Source organism: Hibiscus syriacus, unplaced genomic scaffold (genome assembly GCF_006381635.1).
Source record: "Hibiscus syriacus cultivar Baekdansim isolate YM2019G1 unplaced genomic scaffold, ASM638163v2 tig00111342_pilon, whole genome shotgun sequence".
NCBI classification, from domain to species: domain Eukaryota; kingdom Viridiplantae; phylum Streptophyta; class Magnoliopsida; order Malvales; family Malvaceae; genus Hibiscus; species Hibiscus syriacus.
Genome location: NW_024063066.1, coordinates 1,071,054 through 1,090,695, shown reverse-complemented (window position 1 = coordinate 1,090,695; position 19,642 = coordinate 1,071,054). Strand labels below are relative to the sequence as shown.

The 19,642-nt window shown below is 34.8% G+C and overlaps 2 protein-coding genes and 1 pseudogene across 3 annotated transcripts; 1 reads left to right on the top strand and 2 right to left on the bottom strand.

Annotated features, from left to right (window-relative positions):
* Window positions 1-338: 338 nt before the first annotated feature.
* Window positions 339-2,429, bottom strand: LOC120159076 (E3 ubiquitin-protein ligase CCNB1IP1 homolog). 2 transcript variants are annotated; one of them, XM_039169744.1, is made up of 7 exons: window positions 2,238-2,429; window positions 2,047-2,119; window positions 1,692-1,737; window positions 1,479-1,509; window positions 1,048-1,303; window positions 809-975; window positions 339-601 (listed from the first exon to the last, which is right to left on the bottom strand). In XM_039169744.1, the coding sequence occupies exons 1-7, from the start codon at window positions 2,305-2,307 to the stop codon at window positions 339-341; spliced, it is 906 nt and encodes a 301-aa protein (XP_039025675.1). In that variant the 5' UTR covers window positions 2,308-2,429. The 2 variants fall into 2 exon arrangements, with proteins under 2 accessions (XP_039025675.1, XP_039025676.1); XM_039169745.1 differs by having other exon boundaries at window positions 339-571.
* A 6,824-nt stretch (window positions 2,430-9,253) lies between these two features.
* Window positions 9,254-11,859, top strand: LOC120159047 (B-box zinc finger protein 22-like). Its single transcript, XM_039169723.1, has 3 exons — window positions 9,254-9,587; window positions 10,658-11,092; window positions 11,299-11,859. Exons 1-3 carry the CDS (start codon window positions 9,402-9,404, stop codon window positions 11,578-11,580), a joined length of 903 nt encoding a protein of 300 aa, XP_039025654.1. The 5' UTR covers window positions 9,254-9,401; the 3' UTR covers window positions 11,581-11,859.
* Window positions 11,860-12,461: 602 nt separating this feature from the next.
* On the bottom strand, window positions 12,462-14,957 carry LOC120159207 (annotated as a pseudogene).
* Window positions 14,958-19,642: the final 4,685 nt, after the last annotated feature.

Genomic DNA, 19,642 nt, shown 5'->3' with positions numbered 1-19,642 from the left:
TGCAAACAAGAAGTTAATTTCATAAAAGGAGAAGTTTACTTCAATCATTATATTTCCAGCAAATTCTGCTTCTATGTTCATGTCGGCAGCAACTTTCATCCACACAAAGTTATCGTGCATGAAGGCAAAGAAATTAAAGAAAAAAACAATGCAACTCGTTCAATTTGTGATACTGACAAGCAATTTTCTGTTGTTTCAAGTCATTCTTTTGTTCTTGGTCTCCAATGTGACTAATTTAGCCCATGACTTTGGAGTCTACGATATGGAAAATCTAGCCCTAAATTCAGTAAACGAGCAATACAGAGTAAATTGAGCATACCTACGTCTTTTTTTTTTGATTAAGTAAAAAGGTTGTTGCGGTTACGAGAGAGCTGAGGCCGCTTTATAGGAGATATTATCAGGTTCCTCAAAGTCATTGAAGGGTTAGCAGCAGAATTCCCAAAAGCAGGCTGAGCACCACTACCTCGCCTAACAGGGATGTCTGGTTGCTTTGCCGGTGAGCCACTCGATATGTCAAAAGGACCAGAGCTTGAACTGTTCTGTCTTGCTGGCCATACGTCCTCTTGAGGCACTGGAGTTCCAGGAGAAAAAACCGACCGATCTGCAACAAATAAGTTAACTGGGGAGGGGAATAATTAAGCAAAAAATGACCTATAAATTTGACTGAAATCGCGATAGTAGGAACCATGGAAAATATTAATTGTTTAAAGGCTTTTAGTAAAAGGTTTTTCAGCTTGTTGAATGATCTATTTTAGCATTTGACACAAAGTAGGCTTAATATTATAAGTTGACAAAAGAACACGATTACCCTTTCGAATTGGATCTCTGTTATCCATCATGTTAGCCACTGGATTTGAGAATAAATCAGGTTCATTTCTCACAAAGAAATTTCTTGCAGGTTGGATAGATGACCGTTTCAGTGACTGGTATTCACACCTCAGTTGATCATACATTTCATCAAGCTTTCTCTTTTGTCTGGAATTTGGGATATAAAATAAGCTTTGGCCAAAAGAATTAACGAGTTCAAAGAAAAGAATTTAGACTGGCCTTGATTTCTCAGAGAACTTTTCTTGGAGCTCTTGCTTATCCTTTGTTAGACTCTCAATTTCCTGCTGCATCATCTGACACTTCTTGGCCATTTTCTGATATGCAGTATGCACCTGTTCCCATTTCTCTGAGAATTTTTCTTCCATTGTCTCGCATTTCTGCCGGTACTGAGCCACAATTTTGTTCATCTTGTATTGCATTTCTAATTCCTTTTGCCCAATGTAAAACATCACACTTTTGTATGCACTCTTCATCGCTAAATTCATTAAGGAAATGCATGTCTAAAAGGTTTTTTCATGTTGATCAGAGTCCATTCTCTCTTAGTTGCAAAATCTTTCAATGATACAGTCATAAAGAACATTATCAAAAAAAAACATTATCGGAACACTAAAGTAAATGGAAAATCATATAAGCTATACCATGAAGGATACATATATGTGGAGAGACTCCGGCCATTGCCATCTGCAGTAAACACATCATGTAAGCGAACAAAATAACCAGTAGACAAATAAAGCAGCATCCCAAATTCCAAACAGAAGGCAAATGAAAACTATAGCATGGTGCAGATTTTAGCAGGGAAATAGTTTAAAAAATAGAACAAGCCGTAAGCAATAGCCAATAATCCAAGTAAATCATTTGCTTACATTTATCCATTCGTCATTTGGGTTGATATCCACAGGTTTCATAAGACTGAGAATAATAATTCCAAGATTTGGTAAGTAGAATTGAAATAAAAAATACAACATTAAAGTAAATAAAACTAGAAGTTACGGAGAACAATTCTAAATCCAAATGCTTGATAATAAATTAACAGCCTCACCTTTATAATCAGTAAGCACTCAATAAACTAGTGAAAAGGGGGGGAAATTCTGACGGACCTCTATTCCCAAATAAACAATAACTAATATTTTTCATTATTCAATTCTATTCCCTTGGATTAGAAAACGAAAATTCCGGAAAGCATGACAATGATCGACTACCACAAGAAAAAATTCTTACCACTTAGAGAGAACTTGATCACAGATGGGGCATGCTGCATCATTGCTAAGGATCTTGCTTGCATCTTCCGTGCCTATTTACATTGTCAAGGAATCTTTGCAATACATCAACTGTTTCTTACTTAAACAATGGAAACGAAAAGATAAATGTATACAATTGCAACAACAGATCGATTAAACTAGTTAGGATACACAAGAGGTGACAACATATAGTGGAAATGGCTCGCCCTTCTAATTCACGCCAGCAAGCATTGCATCTCATTTCAATTGATTGTGTTTCTCATCAAATCATAAACTCTATCTTCATATCATAAGCGACCATCAGGGCGAAATTCTTTAGTAGCACATGCCCCTCCATAAAGTTTCAAGTCATCACTGCTACAGGTTGTTGTTTCATGAATTGAAAGGAACAAAGTTTTGCCCCAATAAGAAAAACTCCATGGAATATAAAAAATGGGTGAATAAGTCTTCCCTTTACAAAGAAAAACCTTTTTCTTCAAATTTCGTTTTCCTTTAATTTTAAATTCTTCAAAAAATTTGTTTCCTTTTGGAATATAAATATCAACTACAGAAGTGATGGCCAAATAATAACTCAACTAGTATGTTAGTAACTTGAAATTCATACTTGGGCAAGCAAAGCACCAGAAATTAAATTATCACAGAAGCTTGAAAATTAACCGTCAGATGTTAAAGAAAATTTGAAGCCCTAAAGTTTCTTGGCATTGCAATTTATCAGCAATTTTTTTGTCCCGATTCCAACATTTCTAAGATGCTCAACCAAATCACCTGACGATTTAGCTTCATAAGGCTCCAAACACGGAAAATGCAAATACGTTGTTCGAGGTTTCCGAGTTATCTATTATTCGTCTTTCTAAATTTTTCTTAGCAACCAAACAGAGTGATAATCGACCTTTTATCCGCGGTTAACCACCAATTCCTTCCAAAACGACGGATTCTCTAGCGACTTGATCTAAAATATCAAATAAGAATGATTTAAAAAACTAGAACTTCACATATAATAGATTAACTAAGATTTTTTTAAAAAAAATGGCGGAAATGAGACGAGAACGGCGAACGAAATAAGAGATCGAAAACGCCTGGAAAAATTGAAATCGTAGAAATTTTCGATTTACCTTAAAAAATCCTGAATATCATCTGGAAGAAAACGAATCTCCTTTCTCTGGCACTCTTTCTTCGTGAAGGCTTCGAATTGAAAATATCACTTTGGCGCGCAATGTTCCTTTTAAATTCTTCAGTTCCGAGTAGTTGAACAGGTTCGTTATTGTTTGCGCTTAGTTTTGATATACGCAGGGGCGGCGCCAATGGTAAAACTGCAGTTTACTCCCTTCAAATTTATAAAGTTATGATGCAATTGTAGAATTGCATTTTGACCCTTTAAAAATGGTAAAGTTTCAGTTTAATCCATTTAAAATTTCTAAAGTCGTAAGGTAATGTAAATATAAAATTTTATAATTTAATTTTTACTCATTGAAAAAGCTCTTCTATCTTTGACTTTGATGGAATATTTTTGTATAGTTATATTTTAATTTTAAAATACATAATATGAATAAAAATAAAATTGATTGATTTAAACAACTGTGTTCGCGGGTGTGTGCATTATCGATAGTTAATTTTTTTTAAATAAATATATTTTATAATTATTTTAGAATATTCAAATAAATATATATAAAAGAAAAGCAATGGATTCCGGGCAAATGTTAGCTGAGCATTAATTGCAACATTCAATTTACAATTTGAATGCATAGATCTGCACCCACAATTAACAGTATACAAATTTTCATTTATTATCCAATTTATTTGCTTTTCATCATATAAAAATTATCAGTACGATAGTATTTAACATCATAAAATGAGTGTATCTTACTTCGAGTGTTCATTATCAAATAATTAAAATTATTTAAAATAAACATTATCATCTATAATTACCTAAAGGAAAACGTCATAAAAGAATATAGGAAAGAGTTAATATACTAATTTTAGAGAACAAAATATAATTAATAGTAAAAAATAATAAATTCAAAAAAGTAAATTAAATTTAAAAGAATTATATATATATATATCTTTTAATAATATAAATTTAAGAGATAATAGCCCCATAACAAGGCATAATTTGGTCTCTAATTGGGTAAATAAATTGGTTGATTACTGACAAATTGCTGCCTTTATTCTTTAATGAGAATTATCACAAGATTTGGTAATGGATCACTTTATTGGAACTTTACCGCAATGAATTTTGCATTCGGAGTGATGTTATTATTATTTATCATTATATTATTAAATTGGTGGCATAGATAAATGAAGGTGTTACTTGGTTCCAAGGATTGTTGGGACGTTGTCGAAGATGGTTATGTCGAACCAGAAAATGCGACAACAGAGGCAACTTTAACTAATGAAGATAAACGAGTACCAAAAGAATCATACAAGAAAGATAAAAGGACGTTGTTTTTTATTTTTCAAGTAATAGATGAATATGCCTTTGAAAAAATCTCACATGCGAAGACCGCAAAACAAGCATGGGAGATTTTGCAAAAATCTCTTCAAGGTGTCGCGAAAGCGAAAAAAGTACGTTTACAATCGCTTAGAACTGAATTTGAAATGCTGAAAATGAGAAATACAAAAAGTATAAATGATTATGTTAGTCGTGTAGTAGTAAACAAAATAAAAAGGAATGGAGAACCACTCGATGAATTTAGAGTGATGGAAAAAATTGTGGTCACTAATACGAAATTTTGATTACATGGTCGTGACAATCGAAGAATCGAAAGATTTATCCTAGATATCTATTAACGAGCTTGTGGGTTCACTTCAAGCCTATGAGCAGAAGATGAAGTAAAATGAAGATTATGAAAATTTAGAACAAGCTTTGCAAAGCAAGATGAATGTAAATGAAAGTGAAGCTAGCAACAAATACACACAAGGCCGTGGTGGTTATCCTGACACATTTAGAGGTAGGCGAGGAACTTGTAGACATGGTGGTCATTCATATGACACCATTCAATCAAATGAAAACAACCAAACATCAGGCTGTGGACAATGATTTAGAGTTCGAGGTTGAGGTCAATATCAACAAGGAACTCACATATACAATGTTATAACTGCAATAAATATGATCAATTTAGTTACGAGTGTAGATCAACTCCGAATTAAGAAGAAAAAAAATAATGTACATAAGCTGAAGAAGAAAACGTTGAAAAATCCTGTGTTTTCCTGACTCATAAGGAAATAATGAATTTAAGAAAAATATTTGGTATATTGACAATTGTGCCAACAATCACATGTGTGGCCGAAAGGACCTGTTCGTGAAGTTTAATGTAACTATCCATGACCGAGTAACATTTGGAGATGACTCGCATGCAGAAGTCAAAGGCAAAGGCAAAGGCAAAGTTATGATCACACAAAAGAATGGTGAAAAAAATACATCTCATATGTGTATTACTTATCGGCTTTGAAAAGCAGCATCATCAGTCTTGGTCAACTCTTGGAAAAATGATATGAAATTCAGATGAGGAATCACTCCCTCGCCATAAAAAATAAAGAAGGTGACTTAATTGCTAAAGTTGCCATGACTTGAAATCGTCTCTTTACCGTTGACATCGAATTAGGATAAGTCAAGTGTATAAAGACGACAATCAAAGATAATTCTTAGTTATGACATTTGATATATGAACATCTTGGATTTTCGGGTTTAAAGATGTCATCGAAGGCAAATATGGTGAAAGGACTGTCAAAAATCAACCCTCCAAATCAACTATGTGAGACATGCATCAAAAGAAAGCAACAAAGACAAAACTTTGAAGTTTGTAAATTCTGACGAACCCGAAGGTAATTGGAAATTGTGCACACAAACATATTTGATCCTTATGATATTTGAAGTAGTTTACCCTTCTTTTAATTCTTAAATCGAGTGTTCGCCATTACATTTCATAATTCAAAACAGACCTAGAAATCATTCTTACAACAAGATGGTAGTATATCATCATTTTTCAGATAAGATTTATATCGTATAATATTTATATTATTCAATTTTTTTTCTTAATTAACAAAAAATTATATGAATCATTTAAGTGTATAATTTAAAAAAACTTGTATTTTTTTTGCCGCGGTCATAAGCGGTTTCACATTGCTTTAGAATTTTTACTTTTCTTCGTGGTGGTGGTGATTTTTTCCGGCCATTCCACTGTCATTTATTACTTTTACTTTTATTTTTTAGTTTATAATTGTTTGATTTGTTAGATTTCAGTTATATTTTATTGTATTTTCAAAAATGTTCTTTTTGGTCATTTCTCGGGTATCATAATTATCGGTACTTTCAAATTCCCGATGCAGGTTTTTCTCTCGGACTTCTTCTTAATTTCCTGATGCGTGGTCGTTTGCATATGACATTTTGTTGATTTTCGGGTATACGTGTCGGATGAGATTATGATTAAGGGAGGATTGATTTTTCTTTCGTTCACTTTGGATACTCTTCAAGTTCTCATCTTCTATGTATAGAGTTCAGGGACTTCGGGGTGATCTGTTTATGTATATCGTTGTCTCAATTATTCACGCTCATCAGGTTGTCACTAATTGATCATCGTTTTATTTTATTTATGGCTATCATGAATAAATATATGACATTATTTTACGTGATGTCTTTTATGATTAATGCAATCAACGTATTTATTTAAAACAAAATTATGTTCTCTTGAATAATTTAACAACAAAAAGAATCAATCAAAAGTTAAATTAATATTGGGTTAAAGTTTCTACAATCCCTTTTCCTCTTTCTTATCGAACAAATTAATTTGAGGGACATAAAAATTAGGGTTGTTGAGAAGTAAAATCTTGGACGCCAAATGAAATTAAATATTAAGCTTTGTATAGACAGAAATGGGCATCCAATTGTGAAGGGGTCATTAGTGATATATTAATTTAAGGAACTTTCTTTACATTGTCACCAAAAGGTTCATAAATCACAACTCTTGCCAACCTCTCCCATTTAATGCATTCATACCCAATATTTTATTTCCAAGGAAAGCAAAGAAATAGAGTGAATAAAAAAAAAACTATTGAACAACACTTATAATTGGAATGTATGTTCATAAACTATGATCGTTATTTTAAATTAATCTTTAAACTTTTAATCGTTTCGATCTTATCTTTGAATTATAACTGTTTTTTCTAAATTGATCGTAAAACTTTTAAATGTTCCAAATTCATTCTCAAACTTTTGAACATTCCAATAATGTCCCCCAAAATCATTCAAAAGTTTGAGGATGGAATTGGAGCATTCAAAAGTTTAGAGATCAATACAGAATGAGGGTCATAATGTTAGGATGAATTCAAAATATTTCAAAGTTTAGGAACTAATTTATAATGAATATAATTTGGGTTGAATTTATAATATTTAAAAATGTAAAGATCATAGTGAAATAAAGGTCATAATTAGAGATATATAGTGCAATTAACACATAGAAAAATAATGAGTAAGATTCTTAACAAATAGAAAAACTACATCAGATACCATCGAAATTCAGACGTATTGTTTATACCAAAGAACTTTCAGTTTTGTCAGTTATAGTATTGCACTTTGAATTTTGTGTCAATTATACCACTGAACCATTGAATCGTTAATGACACGATGACGTGGCTGATGAATGCCGACATGGATGACAATAGCCGATGTAGACACCTCACCAAAACGACGTCATTTTGATCCGACTATTAACGTTTTTAACAATTCAATGGTATAATTGAAATAAAAAGCAAATTTTAACTATAATTGACAAAATTGAAAGTTCAATGGTATAAATGATACAAATCTAAAATTTAGTGGTGTATGATATAATTTAACCTTATGATATACATCATATTTTATCTGAACCCAAAATGAATCTCTTAAACATACTCCACGGTAATCATTTTTTTGTTTAAAGATCTAACTATAGCATAGTATATATATAATATAAATAAAAGTACTCAAACTAAAAAAAATAAGGTTCCCCTTATTATTTGGACAAATTTTGAATTTATAAAGATTTTGAATATAATATAATTATAAGGATCAGATTAAAAGAGCTCTCACAAGAAACTTTTGATTTTAAAATTGATAATATTTTAGTTTGATTGTCGGTTTTAATTAATTTTTAATTCTTTTATAGAATCCACTAACTTTATTAAAAATAAAAAATATTCGAATTACAATGAAATCTTATAATTACAATCGTAAACTAAACACATAATAAAAATATTTTTAAACAAGAGAAAAATTGTCACTTAAGATCACAAGGACCATACAAGGAAAATGTTGAAAAAGCCTAATCAAATAAACTTAGATAAAAGGTATATACGAACAAATTAGACCGCATCGACAAACAAACTACAAAAGGAGATGAAACTATTGAAAGTTCATCGACAAATCGCAAATCAAAATTGAACGATGTGTAAATACTATTCACGAACAAAATTGTGTATCCAAATCCAATTCAAGGGTCTAAAACAGTGAATATCATGATGATAACAAATAAAGTGCTACCTTCATCAGTCATGACGATGTCAAATCCAACCTAAAAAAGAAGAATAAATGAAAATAAAACAAAAAACGTGCAATAAGAACAGAGAATAACGTGTCAGAAAATTAAATAAGAAGTATCATAAAAACATAATTATTAAAACTAAAAAACACGAAAAAAGATACACTTTAGTAAAAAAAATGAAAAAAATAAATTCCAACAATTGGATCGTCACTATCATAAAGATGAAAAAGAAAACAGGCTAACGACAACTAAGAAAAAAGAAAAAAAATAAAACAAACACAAGCCATTATTTAAAAATTTAAAATTTTAATAATTTCCAAATTATATATCCTTAAAAGAACTAAATATAGATAAAAAATATATATAGTATCTAATATTATATTTTAATATTTAATTAATAATATATAAAATTTAACTTGATCAGAATAATTCAAAAATCAAATTTTAAGTTAATCAAAATAAAATCTTTAATTTTTTTTGATCGAATTAAATTTTTTACAGTTCAAAGGTTTACTGGTCTAGTAGGGATCCGACGGAGCCAGAAAGGCGGCCGTCAACGACACGCCAGAAACCACCCACGTCTACATTTCTCAAATCACAGCCTCACAAAATATCCTCTTTGTGCCACCCTTATAAAATCCCAACCAAATCCAATTTTTTTATTCATTAATAATAAAGTAGTAAAAGGAATCGGTTCCTTTGGCTTCTCCTCTCCTCTCCCCTCCCCTTGCCTTAAACCATTAATAAACCCCTTACCACTTGCCAGCGAAACAAAAATATCTGAAATTTTGTGATTTTTTTTAGAAAAAAGTGAAGTGAGATGAGAATTCAGTGCAACGTATGCGAGGCGGCGGAGGCGGTGGTGCTGTGCTGCGCGGACGAGGCGGCCCTGTGTTGGGCGTGTGACGAGAAAGTCCACGCTGCCAACAAGTTGGCCAGCAAGCATCAGCGTGTCTCGCTATATTCTTCTTCTTCTTCCCATATTCCTAAATGTGACATTTGTCAGGTATTCCTTCAAAATAGAAAAAAATCTTCTGGGCTTTAGTAATTATGTTTATTCTAGAAGTCATTCTAATTTTAAGATAAGGTAGAATTTGGGTTTGATTTGAAGTTTTGGTCAGAGTTGCTTTAATCAGATTATCTATAAGAGAAATGAGATACTATTAGTAAATTTGGGGAAACCTTTTGTAGTTTATATATTTTAGGATCTTAAGTATTCTTAGCTTCGATCAATATTTTGCTGAATTTTTTATTTTTTTTACTATCCTTTTCGTTCTCTGTACTTCATTTTTTTAATAAAAATGAGTGGATGACTGAATGCAATGTTTAATTTGTGTAAAAGTAAAATTGTATATTTAATCTTTGATTCTTCAATCAGTTTGATTTCGCTGTTGCTTCGGGGGAAGCAAAAGATGAGTAGTGAGAGCAACAATCAAAGAATGGTGAAGAGCAACTCACAAGCAAAAACTGCTTTACATGGCTAAACATAATTACCAATGTATTTTTTTTTAAGTTGGTATCTTTGTGACCAAGATGTAGGAGGGTGGGGTTCATAAATATGTTCATACAATGACAGTTCATGGCTAAAAGTACGTCTTTCACAGGAAAGCTTTTTTAAGTTATGCCATGTCAGATGTCTAGGAGCTTGTCTAGCATTTTGCTGGTGCCTTTGATGAAGGGTTTTTTGGCTTGTCCATAGTTAACAAACTTATGGTCTTAAACCTTAGAGTGTTATTATTGCAGACCTTTTTTTCTTCTCTTCTTCTGTGCATCTTTATACAAGTTTTTCCTGATTAGTACCAGCTTTCTGATTCTGCATTAAGCTATCTATAAAACCAGTTTTTCTGTTGACTTGTGCTAAGTTGGATAGAAGTCGAGAAAGAGTGGCAACGTCTTCTACCATGGCATGTTAATAGTCATTTCTCAAAATATTATCATATCTACTGTGACATGTAGGCTGGAGTCTCGAACTGTTTGATTTTGTAGCTTAGTTGTCATATCTTTGTCTTTTTTTTTTTGGAATAAGTATTCCTTGTGACAATCATTCTATTCTGATATATCAATCTTTCTTGGCAGGAAGCATCTGGGTTTTTCTTTTGTTTGCAAGATCGAGCATTACTGTGCAGAAAATGTGATGTTGCTATACATACAGCAAATCCTTATGTATCTGGTCATCAAAGATTTCTGCTTACTGGAGTAAAAGTTGGTCTTGAAACAACAACTGACCCCGGTGCATCGTCTTCTGATGTCAAATCACCTTCTAGTGAAAAGACTTCAGAGACTAAAACTAATTCTATATCTAGAAGGGGGGCTCCTATGGCATTTACTGGTGGATACAATGTCAATGAGGTCCTACCATCAAATATTGGAGACGGGAACAATGAGCTGACAAAAGTAACATACGCAGGGGGTTCTACACCCGGAAGCATACAGACATGGCAAATGGATGATTTATTTGGGCTGACTGACTTTAATCAAAGCTATGGTTACATGGACGATGGGTCATCTAAGGTACGCTTATAGTTGTTTTGTGCTATGTTTTATATTGGTCTATGAGCGAATGCCTACCATTTTCTTCTTGTTTCGAAAATATTCATGTGCGTGCAAACTGAGTTCTTTATTAGGTTATATTATACTAATGTTGCAGCTCAGCTAGCAACTGTCTGGCTAATGCATCTAAGAGTTCTGTCTGGGTTATTTTTGCTGGATTCTTCCAGGCTGATGGTGGCAAGAATGGAGATTCTGACAGTTCATCAATCTTGAGATCTGTTGATGACGAGTTGGACGATGACAGGCATTTGGGTCAGGTGCCAGACTCGTCATGGGCTGTACCACAAATGCCTTCGCCTCCTACAGCCTCAGGGATGTATTGGCCGAAAGATTCTCGCAATCAATGTGATAGCGTGGTTTTTGTTCCCGACATATGCTGCTCAGTTATGAAAAACCCTTTCAATTCAAGGCGTACCGGCTCCTACCCGAAACGCCGGCGACATATTTAGAATCATCTGGTAAACTTAAAATGCACAAGTTGGTCTTCCCACAGTTCCAAATCCACCTTCTCAGGTGTGCTTACAGCCTATTATCTATATAGGCTTCTATCCTTCCATGCATCGGCTTGAACTACTTGCTTCCAGTGTGGGCTAAGCCGCTTTTTTTCTATGTTGAAATCATTGTCATCCTGCCGTTGATATTTTGGTTGATAAAACGAAAAACCAGAACAAAAAGGTGTACTAGAAAAAAGCTTGTTAAACGTAGTAGTTAATGTCAGTTTCTATTAATAGCTTGTATTTCTTCATGATTCACCAGCTAGAATATTAAAGTCTAGAGGTTTGACATTCCATTATTTTCATTGATGTTAGTTACAATCAGTTTGTAATCCGTGTCGTCGATGATAATCTTCGTGGTTGTACCAATATTTTTGACTGATTACCTGATTACCGAGACCTGGATGCCGAAAAACATTTCTTCAAGATTCATGACAACGCTGGTTCAAGCTCAAACTTGATCTTGTTCCAAGCTTTATCTAACTAGACAAGATATCAGTTGCAGCCTGCAGGCTGGCAACAGTTGGGGGAATGGTTCCTTATATTTTTGCATTACACAAAGAACCAAAGACTGATTTGCGACAGAGAATGCAATGATTGAAAAATTGATGATTATTGCAATGGAGCATCATCATACACAAACAATCCATGAAATGAATTGTAAATTATTAGTTCTTAACTATACACAATCATCGAGCAAACTAGATTTGGTTCAATCCACCAGAAAGATTCCAACTATAGTAGTTTTGTATGTAATCACATAGTTAAAAACTTTCATAAGGCCGGAAAGCCTACCGGCAATCTCGAAACTATACCGAAGAGGATTTTGCTTGTTACCTTGTTTATCTAGCAGGTCATGTCCAATTAAGAGGAAGGCGATCGGATACTGAGGGAGGCATGCTACAGACGTTGATGTTGAGGGGATATAAGCGGTATTTAATATCGAGGTCGTTGAAAATCTTAATCATCTATTCAACCAAGAGTGCCCTTCTTGTCCATCTCTCTCCCATGTCTAGGTGATTCATTTTATGTGTGAGTCATACTCCTATCCTCACTCTGTTCAGATCTTCGAATTCCTTTAAGACGATCATTGGATCCAGATACCAGTGGTCGCTCTTTTGCTCGAACGAAACTGCAGTGCATCGAATCAGACACGTTAGGCATATCTTCCATTACTTGTCAAACATGAACAGCAAAAGATTCTTGTAAACAAAAGCAAAGCGAGGTAAACAATTGTAGATTTTTCTACTCACCTCAATATTCTCTTCTTGATTAAACCAATTTTTTCTGCAGGAGTTTTAACATGGATACAGAATTCGAACGCATCACCCATATCCTGGCTGCGATAGTAGTTATGTATGGCCTTCGTAGCAAGGACACTGTTCGGGATTATGATCTTCTGGTTGTCGTATCTCAGGACAACAGTAGTCAAGACGTTCATTTCCTCCACAATCATCTGCAATTCATTTATTGTGACTTCATGAGAGCTCAAGCTTTTAAACAAATATTTCAGTAACCAGAGTTTACGTGAACGGTACGATAAAAGGGGAAGAAAGTTCACATGCTTATTCAGGTACCTGAAATCCATCGATTTCGCACCTGTCGCCCACGTCAAACGGGTGCATAATAAATATGAATATAATGGCTTCAAACACTGTCTTGCAGGTGTTCCCAAATATGAAAGCAACAAGAAGCAGTTGAGAGCTAATGAAAACGAGAACTTTGCTTGTGGCGATTTCGAGTATGAGGGCCAAAATAACAACTATGATTATGCCAACCAGAATGTCAACTACTCGATGAAGTCTGTTGACAGCCGTTTTGGTATTGTTCAGTGTCAAGGTGAGTGCCCTTTGTTCTCTGAAAGCATTGACCTACATAGAAGTGCATCATCACATTACTAGCATACATACAAAGGGGTGGACAAGGCCTTGTTTTAACAAATGCTTCGAAAATATAAGGTCCCCCTCCATCGAACGCGATAAAGACGGTGTTGCATATATTCTTACCACTCAATTCTTCAGGGCCTTCTTGCTAATTCTCCTGCTTTCGGATGCTTCTTCAAAGAGATTCATAATCTTCAAAGCTTCATCTTCTTGGAGAAAACGTCCAATGTCCTCCAAGTAGATGAACCTGAGACCACAATTATTAGCAATAAGACGAGGAAAAAAACATCTTAGGTTCATGTTTCTTACGAATTCAAACCAGCCAGACAATATCATGTTAACATTAAGCCTGCAACTCATCAGTTAAACTAAGAACAGCAACATGTAGTTACACTACTTATTCACAGCCAAGTAAATGGGAAAAATAGACTCACTTGGATCCCGGCTTAGAAACATTCTGAAATATTCTTCTTGCCGCAACTTTTGCCTCACGTTTTTTTTCTAATTTTGTTCGCAGACTCGTATCCGTGAGTTGAATTTTGTATCTGTTCATCTAGAGTGGAAAGAGACCCATGGCGGACTATATTAATCAACCTCTTCATATTCCAAGCAGACATTTTTATGATTCAATTTGTGCAGATGGTCAATCGTTATCCCGTATCATCCTTCTCTGCCTTCTCCGAAGAAAGCACACGGGAAATCATAGGGCTTTTCACTCCGGGACTTTTCTGGCTCCTTGCACTCCCTATCGGTCCCGCAGAAGGCGGAGACGGAAGGGTAGACGTCCTGAGCCCCGGAGGAATCTTAGCACCGGCTTTCTGCAGGCTCATAACTTCGTTCGCAAGTCTCTCTTCCTCCTCTGCCCTTTGGATTTCGATCAACGGAGGACAGGATGAGTCTCGATCACATATTGGTTGAACAACGAGTCCTGGATTCTATCGAAATAACTACTAACATGGAAAAGAGGCCAATACCTTCACCAAAAGAGTCTTCACTAACCACAACATGACTCCCACCACAAGACAAACCAAAACTTGAGTAACATATCCAAGAAATTTACTCTTGGTTTCCCTTTCAACTTTCTTTCAAGCAAGTAATTTCAAGCAATCAGAACCAAATTTTAGTCCATAAAATCATAGGGGAAAGGATGGTATAAGGTTTTGAAATTTAAAGGTGGGGTGTACGATTAAAAGGTGTGGGTTTTATTTGTTGGGGTTGACGGCTGGTCAAAGAGAAATAAAGAATGTTGGGATTTGGGGGATTAAAATTGGGGTAGATTGGTCGGCAGGAAGCAAATTAAAAATTGGGCAGGGGGATTGCTATTGTGTACCGGCTCCATGAGAGAGCTTCTAACGCATACCGTTTAATGAAACAGTGCGCACCGAATTTGGGAATTAAATTCCCTTCTGTCACGCGATACTTTGCTTCGGGCGAAGGAGTTTTCGCCATTGTTCGATCCAAGAATTACTCCCGGTTTCTTCGAATTTAAATAGTAACGACGGGTACCTGCAAAATCAAAATTAAAAATGTAAAAATAAAAGGGAATAATAAAAATAAAATGACAATGAAAATTAAGATTAAGATTAAAATTGATCAAAAAATTTAAATATGAGTTGTCTCCCATAAAGCACTATTTTTTAATGCGTTAGCTCGATGACCTATTTTCAGGCAACAGTTTCTTGTAACTCGATTTCCTCGACTAATCCGATGGGAGCGTTATCAAAATACAGTCTCAATCTTTGTCGTTAACTTTAAGTTGAGCTCCGGTATCATCTTTAATCTCGATCGCGCCATTAGGAAATATCTGAACCACCGTGAAAGGTCCGAGCCACTTCGACTTGAGCTTACCTACAAAAAGTTTGAGTTTAAATTAAATAACAAAACTTTTTGTTCGATAACAAAATATTTAAAAGAAATTTTGCGATCATGATATTCTTTTGTCCTTTCTTTAAAGATTCAAGCATTGTCGTAAGCGTTTCTTCAGATTTCTTATAATTCTTGGATATGTAACTTCGCCGATCACCTCCATTTGCATGTTACATTCTTTAACTTCCCAATCAGCTCGGTGTTCTAGTTCAACCAGTAAATGACACGGTTTATTGAAAACGAGGCGGTACATGGACATTCCAATGGGGCCTTTGTAAGCGGTTCGGTATGCCCAAAACACATCGGGTAACTTGAGACTCCAATCTTTACGGTTTCCTTTGACAATCTTTTCAAGGATCGTCTTTATCTCCCGATTCAAAACATTCACTTGTCCATTTGTTTGCGGATGGTATGACGTGGCGATCCTATGGGTTATACCAAATTTCTTCATAAGTGCTTCAATTATCTGGTTAATGAAATGAGTCCCTCAATTGCTCATTATCGCCCACGGTGTGTCAAATCTGAAAAAAATAATTTTTTTTTTCAAAAAGTTAATTGTGGTCCTAGCATCATTACTTTGAGTAGCCTTAGCTTCAACCTATTTGGAAACATAATCAATAACTAATATAATGTAAGTATTTCCAAATGACGAAGTAAAGGGACCCATGTAGTCGATTCCCCATACATCAAAGATTTCACATATATGAATCGGATGTTGAGGCATCTCATTTCATCAGCTTAAATTTTCCGCACGTTGACACGTATCACAGGCCTTACAAAACAAGAAAGCATCATGAAAAATCGTAGGACAAAAGAAACCGCATTCTAATATTTTATGGGTGGTTCGCTTCGGTCCAAAATGACCGCCACAAGAATATGAATGACAAAAATGTAGGATCGAATTTACCTCATCTTAGGAGACACATCTTCGGATTACCTGATCGGTGCAGTGCTTCCAAAGATAAGGGTCATCCAAAATGTAGAGTCGGGATTCTCTTTTAATTCGATTAATCTCTGCTCTCGGTAAATCCGAAGGTAATTTACCTGTAGCCAAATAGTTGACTATATCAGCTAACCAATGAGTAACTCCTTGCACCAACATCAAGCTTTCTTCGGGAAACTCCTCTCGAATTGGTGGATCAGTTATAAAGAGGGGAATACGACTCAAATGATCGACCACTAGGTTCTCGTATCCCTTCATATCCTTAATTTCCAAATCGAATTCCTATAGAAGTAGAATCCACCGGATAAGTCTTGGCTTTACTTATTTCTTGCTCATCAAATATCGTAAAGTTGCATGCTCAGAAAAAATTACAATTTTAGTTCCCAGCAAATACGATCTAAATTTTTCTAAAGCAAAGATAACTGAAAATAATTCTTTTTTTGTGGTGGAATAATTTTTCTGTGCCTGATCTAAGGTACGAGAAGCATAAGCTATGACATGTGGGTCTCTTCTAATTTTTTGTTCGAGAATCGCGCCTACGCTTGTATCCGATGCATCACACATAAGCTCGAAAGGGTAGTTTCAATTTGGTGGTTGGATGATGGGAGCCGAAATAAACTTTTCCTTTAAAATGTCAAATGAATCTTTGTACTCCGGATTAAAATCAAAGACGACATCTTTTTGTAGCAAATAACATAACGGCTGCGCTATCTTTGAAAAATCCTTAATAAACATGCGGTAGAATCCTGTATGACCAAGAAATTATTGTATTTCCCTTACCGTTGTGGGGTAAGGGAGTGAGTGTATAACATCCATTTTGGATTTATCAAGTTCAATACCATTAGAAGAAACTATATGGCCTAGAATAAACCCTTTATTAACCATAAAATGACATTTTTCATAATTTAAAACTAGGTTGAAATCTAGGTATCATTTTAATATGTTTGTTAAATTGACAAGGCATTCGTTAAAAGAATTACCATACACAATGAAATAATCCATGAAGACTTCGATACCCTTCTCAACATAATCCGAAAAAATGGTCAGTATACATCTCTGGAACGTGGCGGGTGCATTACAAAGTCTGAAAGGCATACGACGGTAGACAAATGTTCCGAAGAGGCAAGTGGAAGTCTCATTTTCTTCATCTTCTGGTGCCACTGGAATTTAGAAAAAACCTGAAAATTTATCAGGACAACAATAGTGAGTTTTACTGGCTAATCTTTCTATCATTTGATCTATAAATGGAAGAGGAAAATGATATTTTCAAGTTAGGGAGTTCAACTTCCTGTAATCAATGAAGACTCGCCATTCGTTCAATACTCTTGTCGGAACTAACTCACCTTCCGAGTTTGTAATTACATTAACTCCAGTTTTCTTTGGGACTACATGTATAAAACTTACCTAATTACTATCCGAAATTGAGTAAATCATGTCTGCATCAAGAAGCTTCTGGATTTGTTTCTTTACCACTTCCATCATCGGTGGATTTAACTGGTGTTGTCCTTCTCGTGACAGTTTTTCTCCTTCTCTGGTTTGGATCTTGTGCATACAAGTCGAGGGACTAAGGCCCTTAATGTCGGCGATCATCCATCATATGGCTTCTTTATGCACTTGCAACACTGTCACAATATCCTCTTATTCATCTTTTGATAACTTATTAGAGATGATCACTAGTAAAGTCTCGTTTTCTCCCTAAAATGCATACTTCAAGTGATTCGGTAATCCTTTCAAATCAATTTTAGGAGCCTGAAAAACATAAGGTAAAGATTTATATTTCGAATGAATTAATCAGGAATTATAATTAATTAAAAAGATTTTTTAAACTCCATGATTCCCTCGTTGAAATCTTCCAATTCTCTGCATAAATTATCAACAAAGTTAGAATCCATAAATTTATTAACGACAGGCTCTAAAACATCTACGAAGTTTAAACTTTCAATTTTATCGGGATATCGCATGGCCTTATATACATCAAATTTAACGACTTGACCGTTGAATTCCACCATAAGAATTCTGCTTCTCACATCAATCTTCGTATTCGCTATACTAAGGAAGGGGCGCCCAAGGAGGATTTAAGAACAAGAATTTGTCCGATCGTTTTTCATGTCAATGACATTGAAATCCACTGAAAATATAAATACATTTACCTCAAATAAGACATCCTCGAGAACTCTTTTTGGGTAAATTATCGAGCGATCTGCAAGTTGTATCGTTACTCTTGTATCCTTCAAGGGCTCAACAGAGAGTAAGTTGTATACGGACAAATGCATTAAATTTATTAATGCTCCCAAATAACACATTGCACGAGTAATATTAAATTTACCAATTTTTCATAGGATAACAAACATACCTTGAGCCTTCAGTTTTGGTGGGAGTTTCCGTGTCAAGACTGCATAAATGTGTTCCCCCATATTTACCTTCTCATACCCGGTAAGTCTTCTTTTTGTAGTGCATAATTCTTTTAAGGGATCAAGCATACCTAGGCATTTTTTGGATAAATTCAAGAATAGGGATATTGATTTCTACTTTCCGAAAAACTTCCAAAATTTCCTTTTCTTTAGCTTGTTTATCTCTTTTCACTAATCTTGAAGGGAATGATGGTGGAACTTCTTGCAAATCTTTTCTCTTCTTTATCTGGGGATCTACACCTACTGTTGTTTCATATTCCTGGGATTCTAGTTCTTTATCTTTTTCCTGGGATTCTGTGCCTACACTTTTTTGGACTGGCTGTGCAATAACTTTTCCACTCCGGAGGGTGATAGAGCTTACATTTTCCCACGGGTTCTTCTCGGTTTGAGAGCGAAGTTTACCTTGTGACTCTAATCGCCCTATAACTTGAGCTAATTGACTCATTTGTTTGTCAATCTCTTATAAATGCTCCTAAGTATGATTATAGAACTTCTCCTAGGAAAGATTGAATCGTTCAATAATTGATTCGAGTGATGACTTTGGCGGCTGATAAGGTTGCTACTGGGGTGGTCTCAATTGATAAGATTGATTAAGCCTTAGGTTTTGTGCATAATTGAGGTTTGAGTGGTCTCTCCATCCCGAGTTATATGTGTTACTGTAAGGGTTGTAGGGCCTTTGGAAAGTCCCAGGAAGTTCCCTACATCATTAACTTGAACGGCTCCTTCTTTCTAAAGTAACGGGAAACAATTCGTCGGATGATCCGTCGTCGTGTAAATCCCACATAATCTAGATGACCCAGTTTTAACTGTAGTAAGAGAATTAACTACTTCAGTAAGTTTATCTAATTTACTCTCTATTGAAACGATACTTATCTCATGAACTCTTCGGCTGAGTTCACATGTTGCGCCAAACT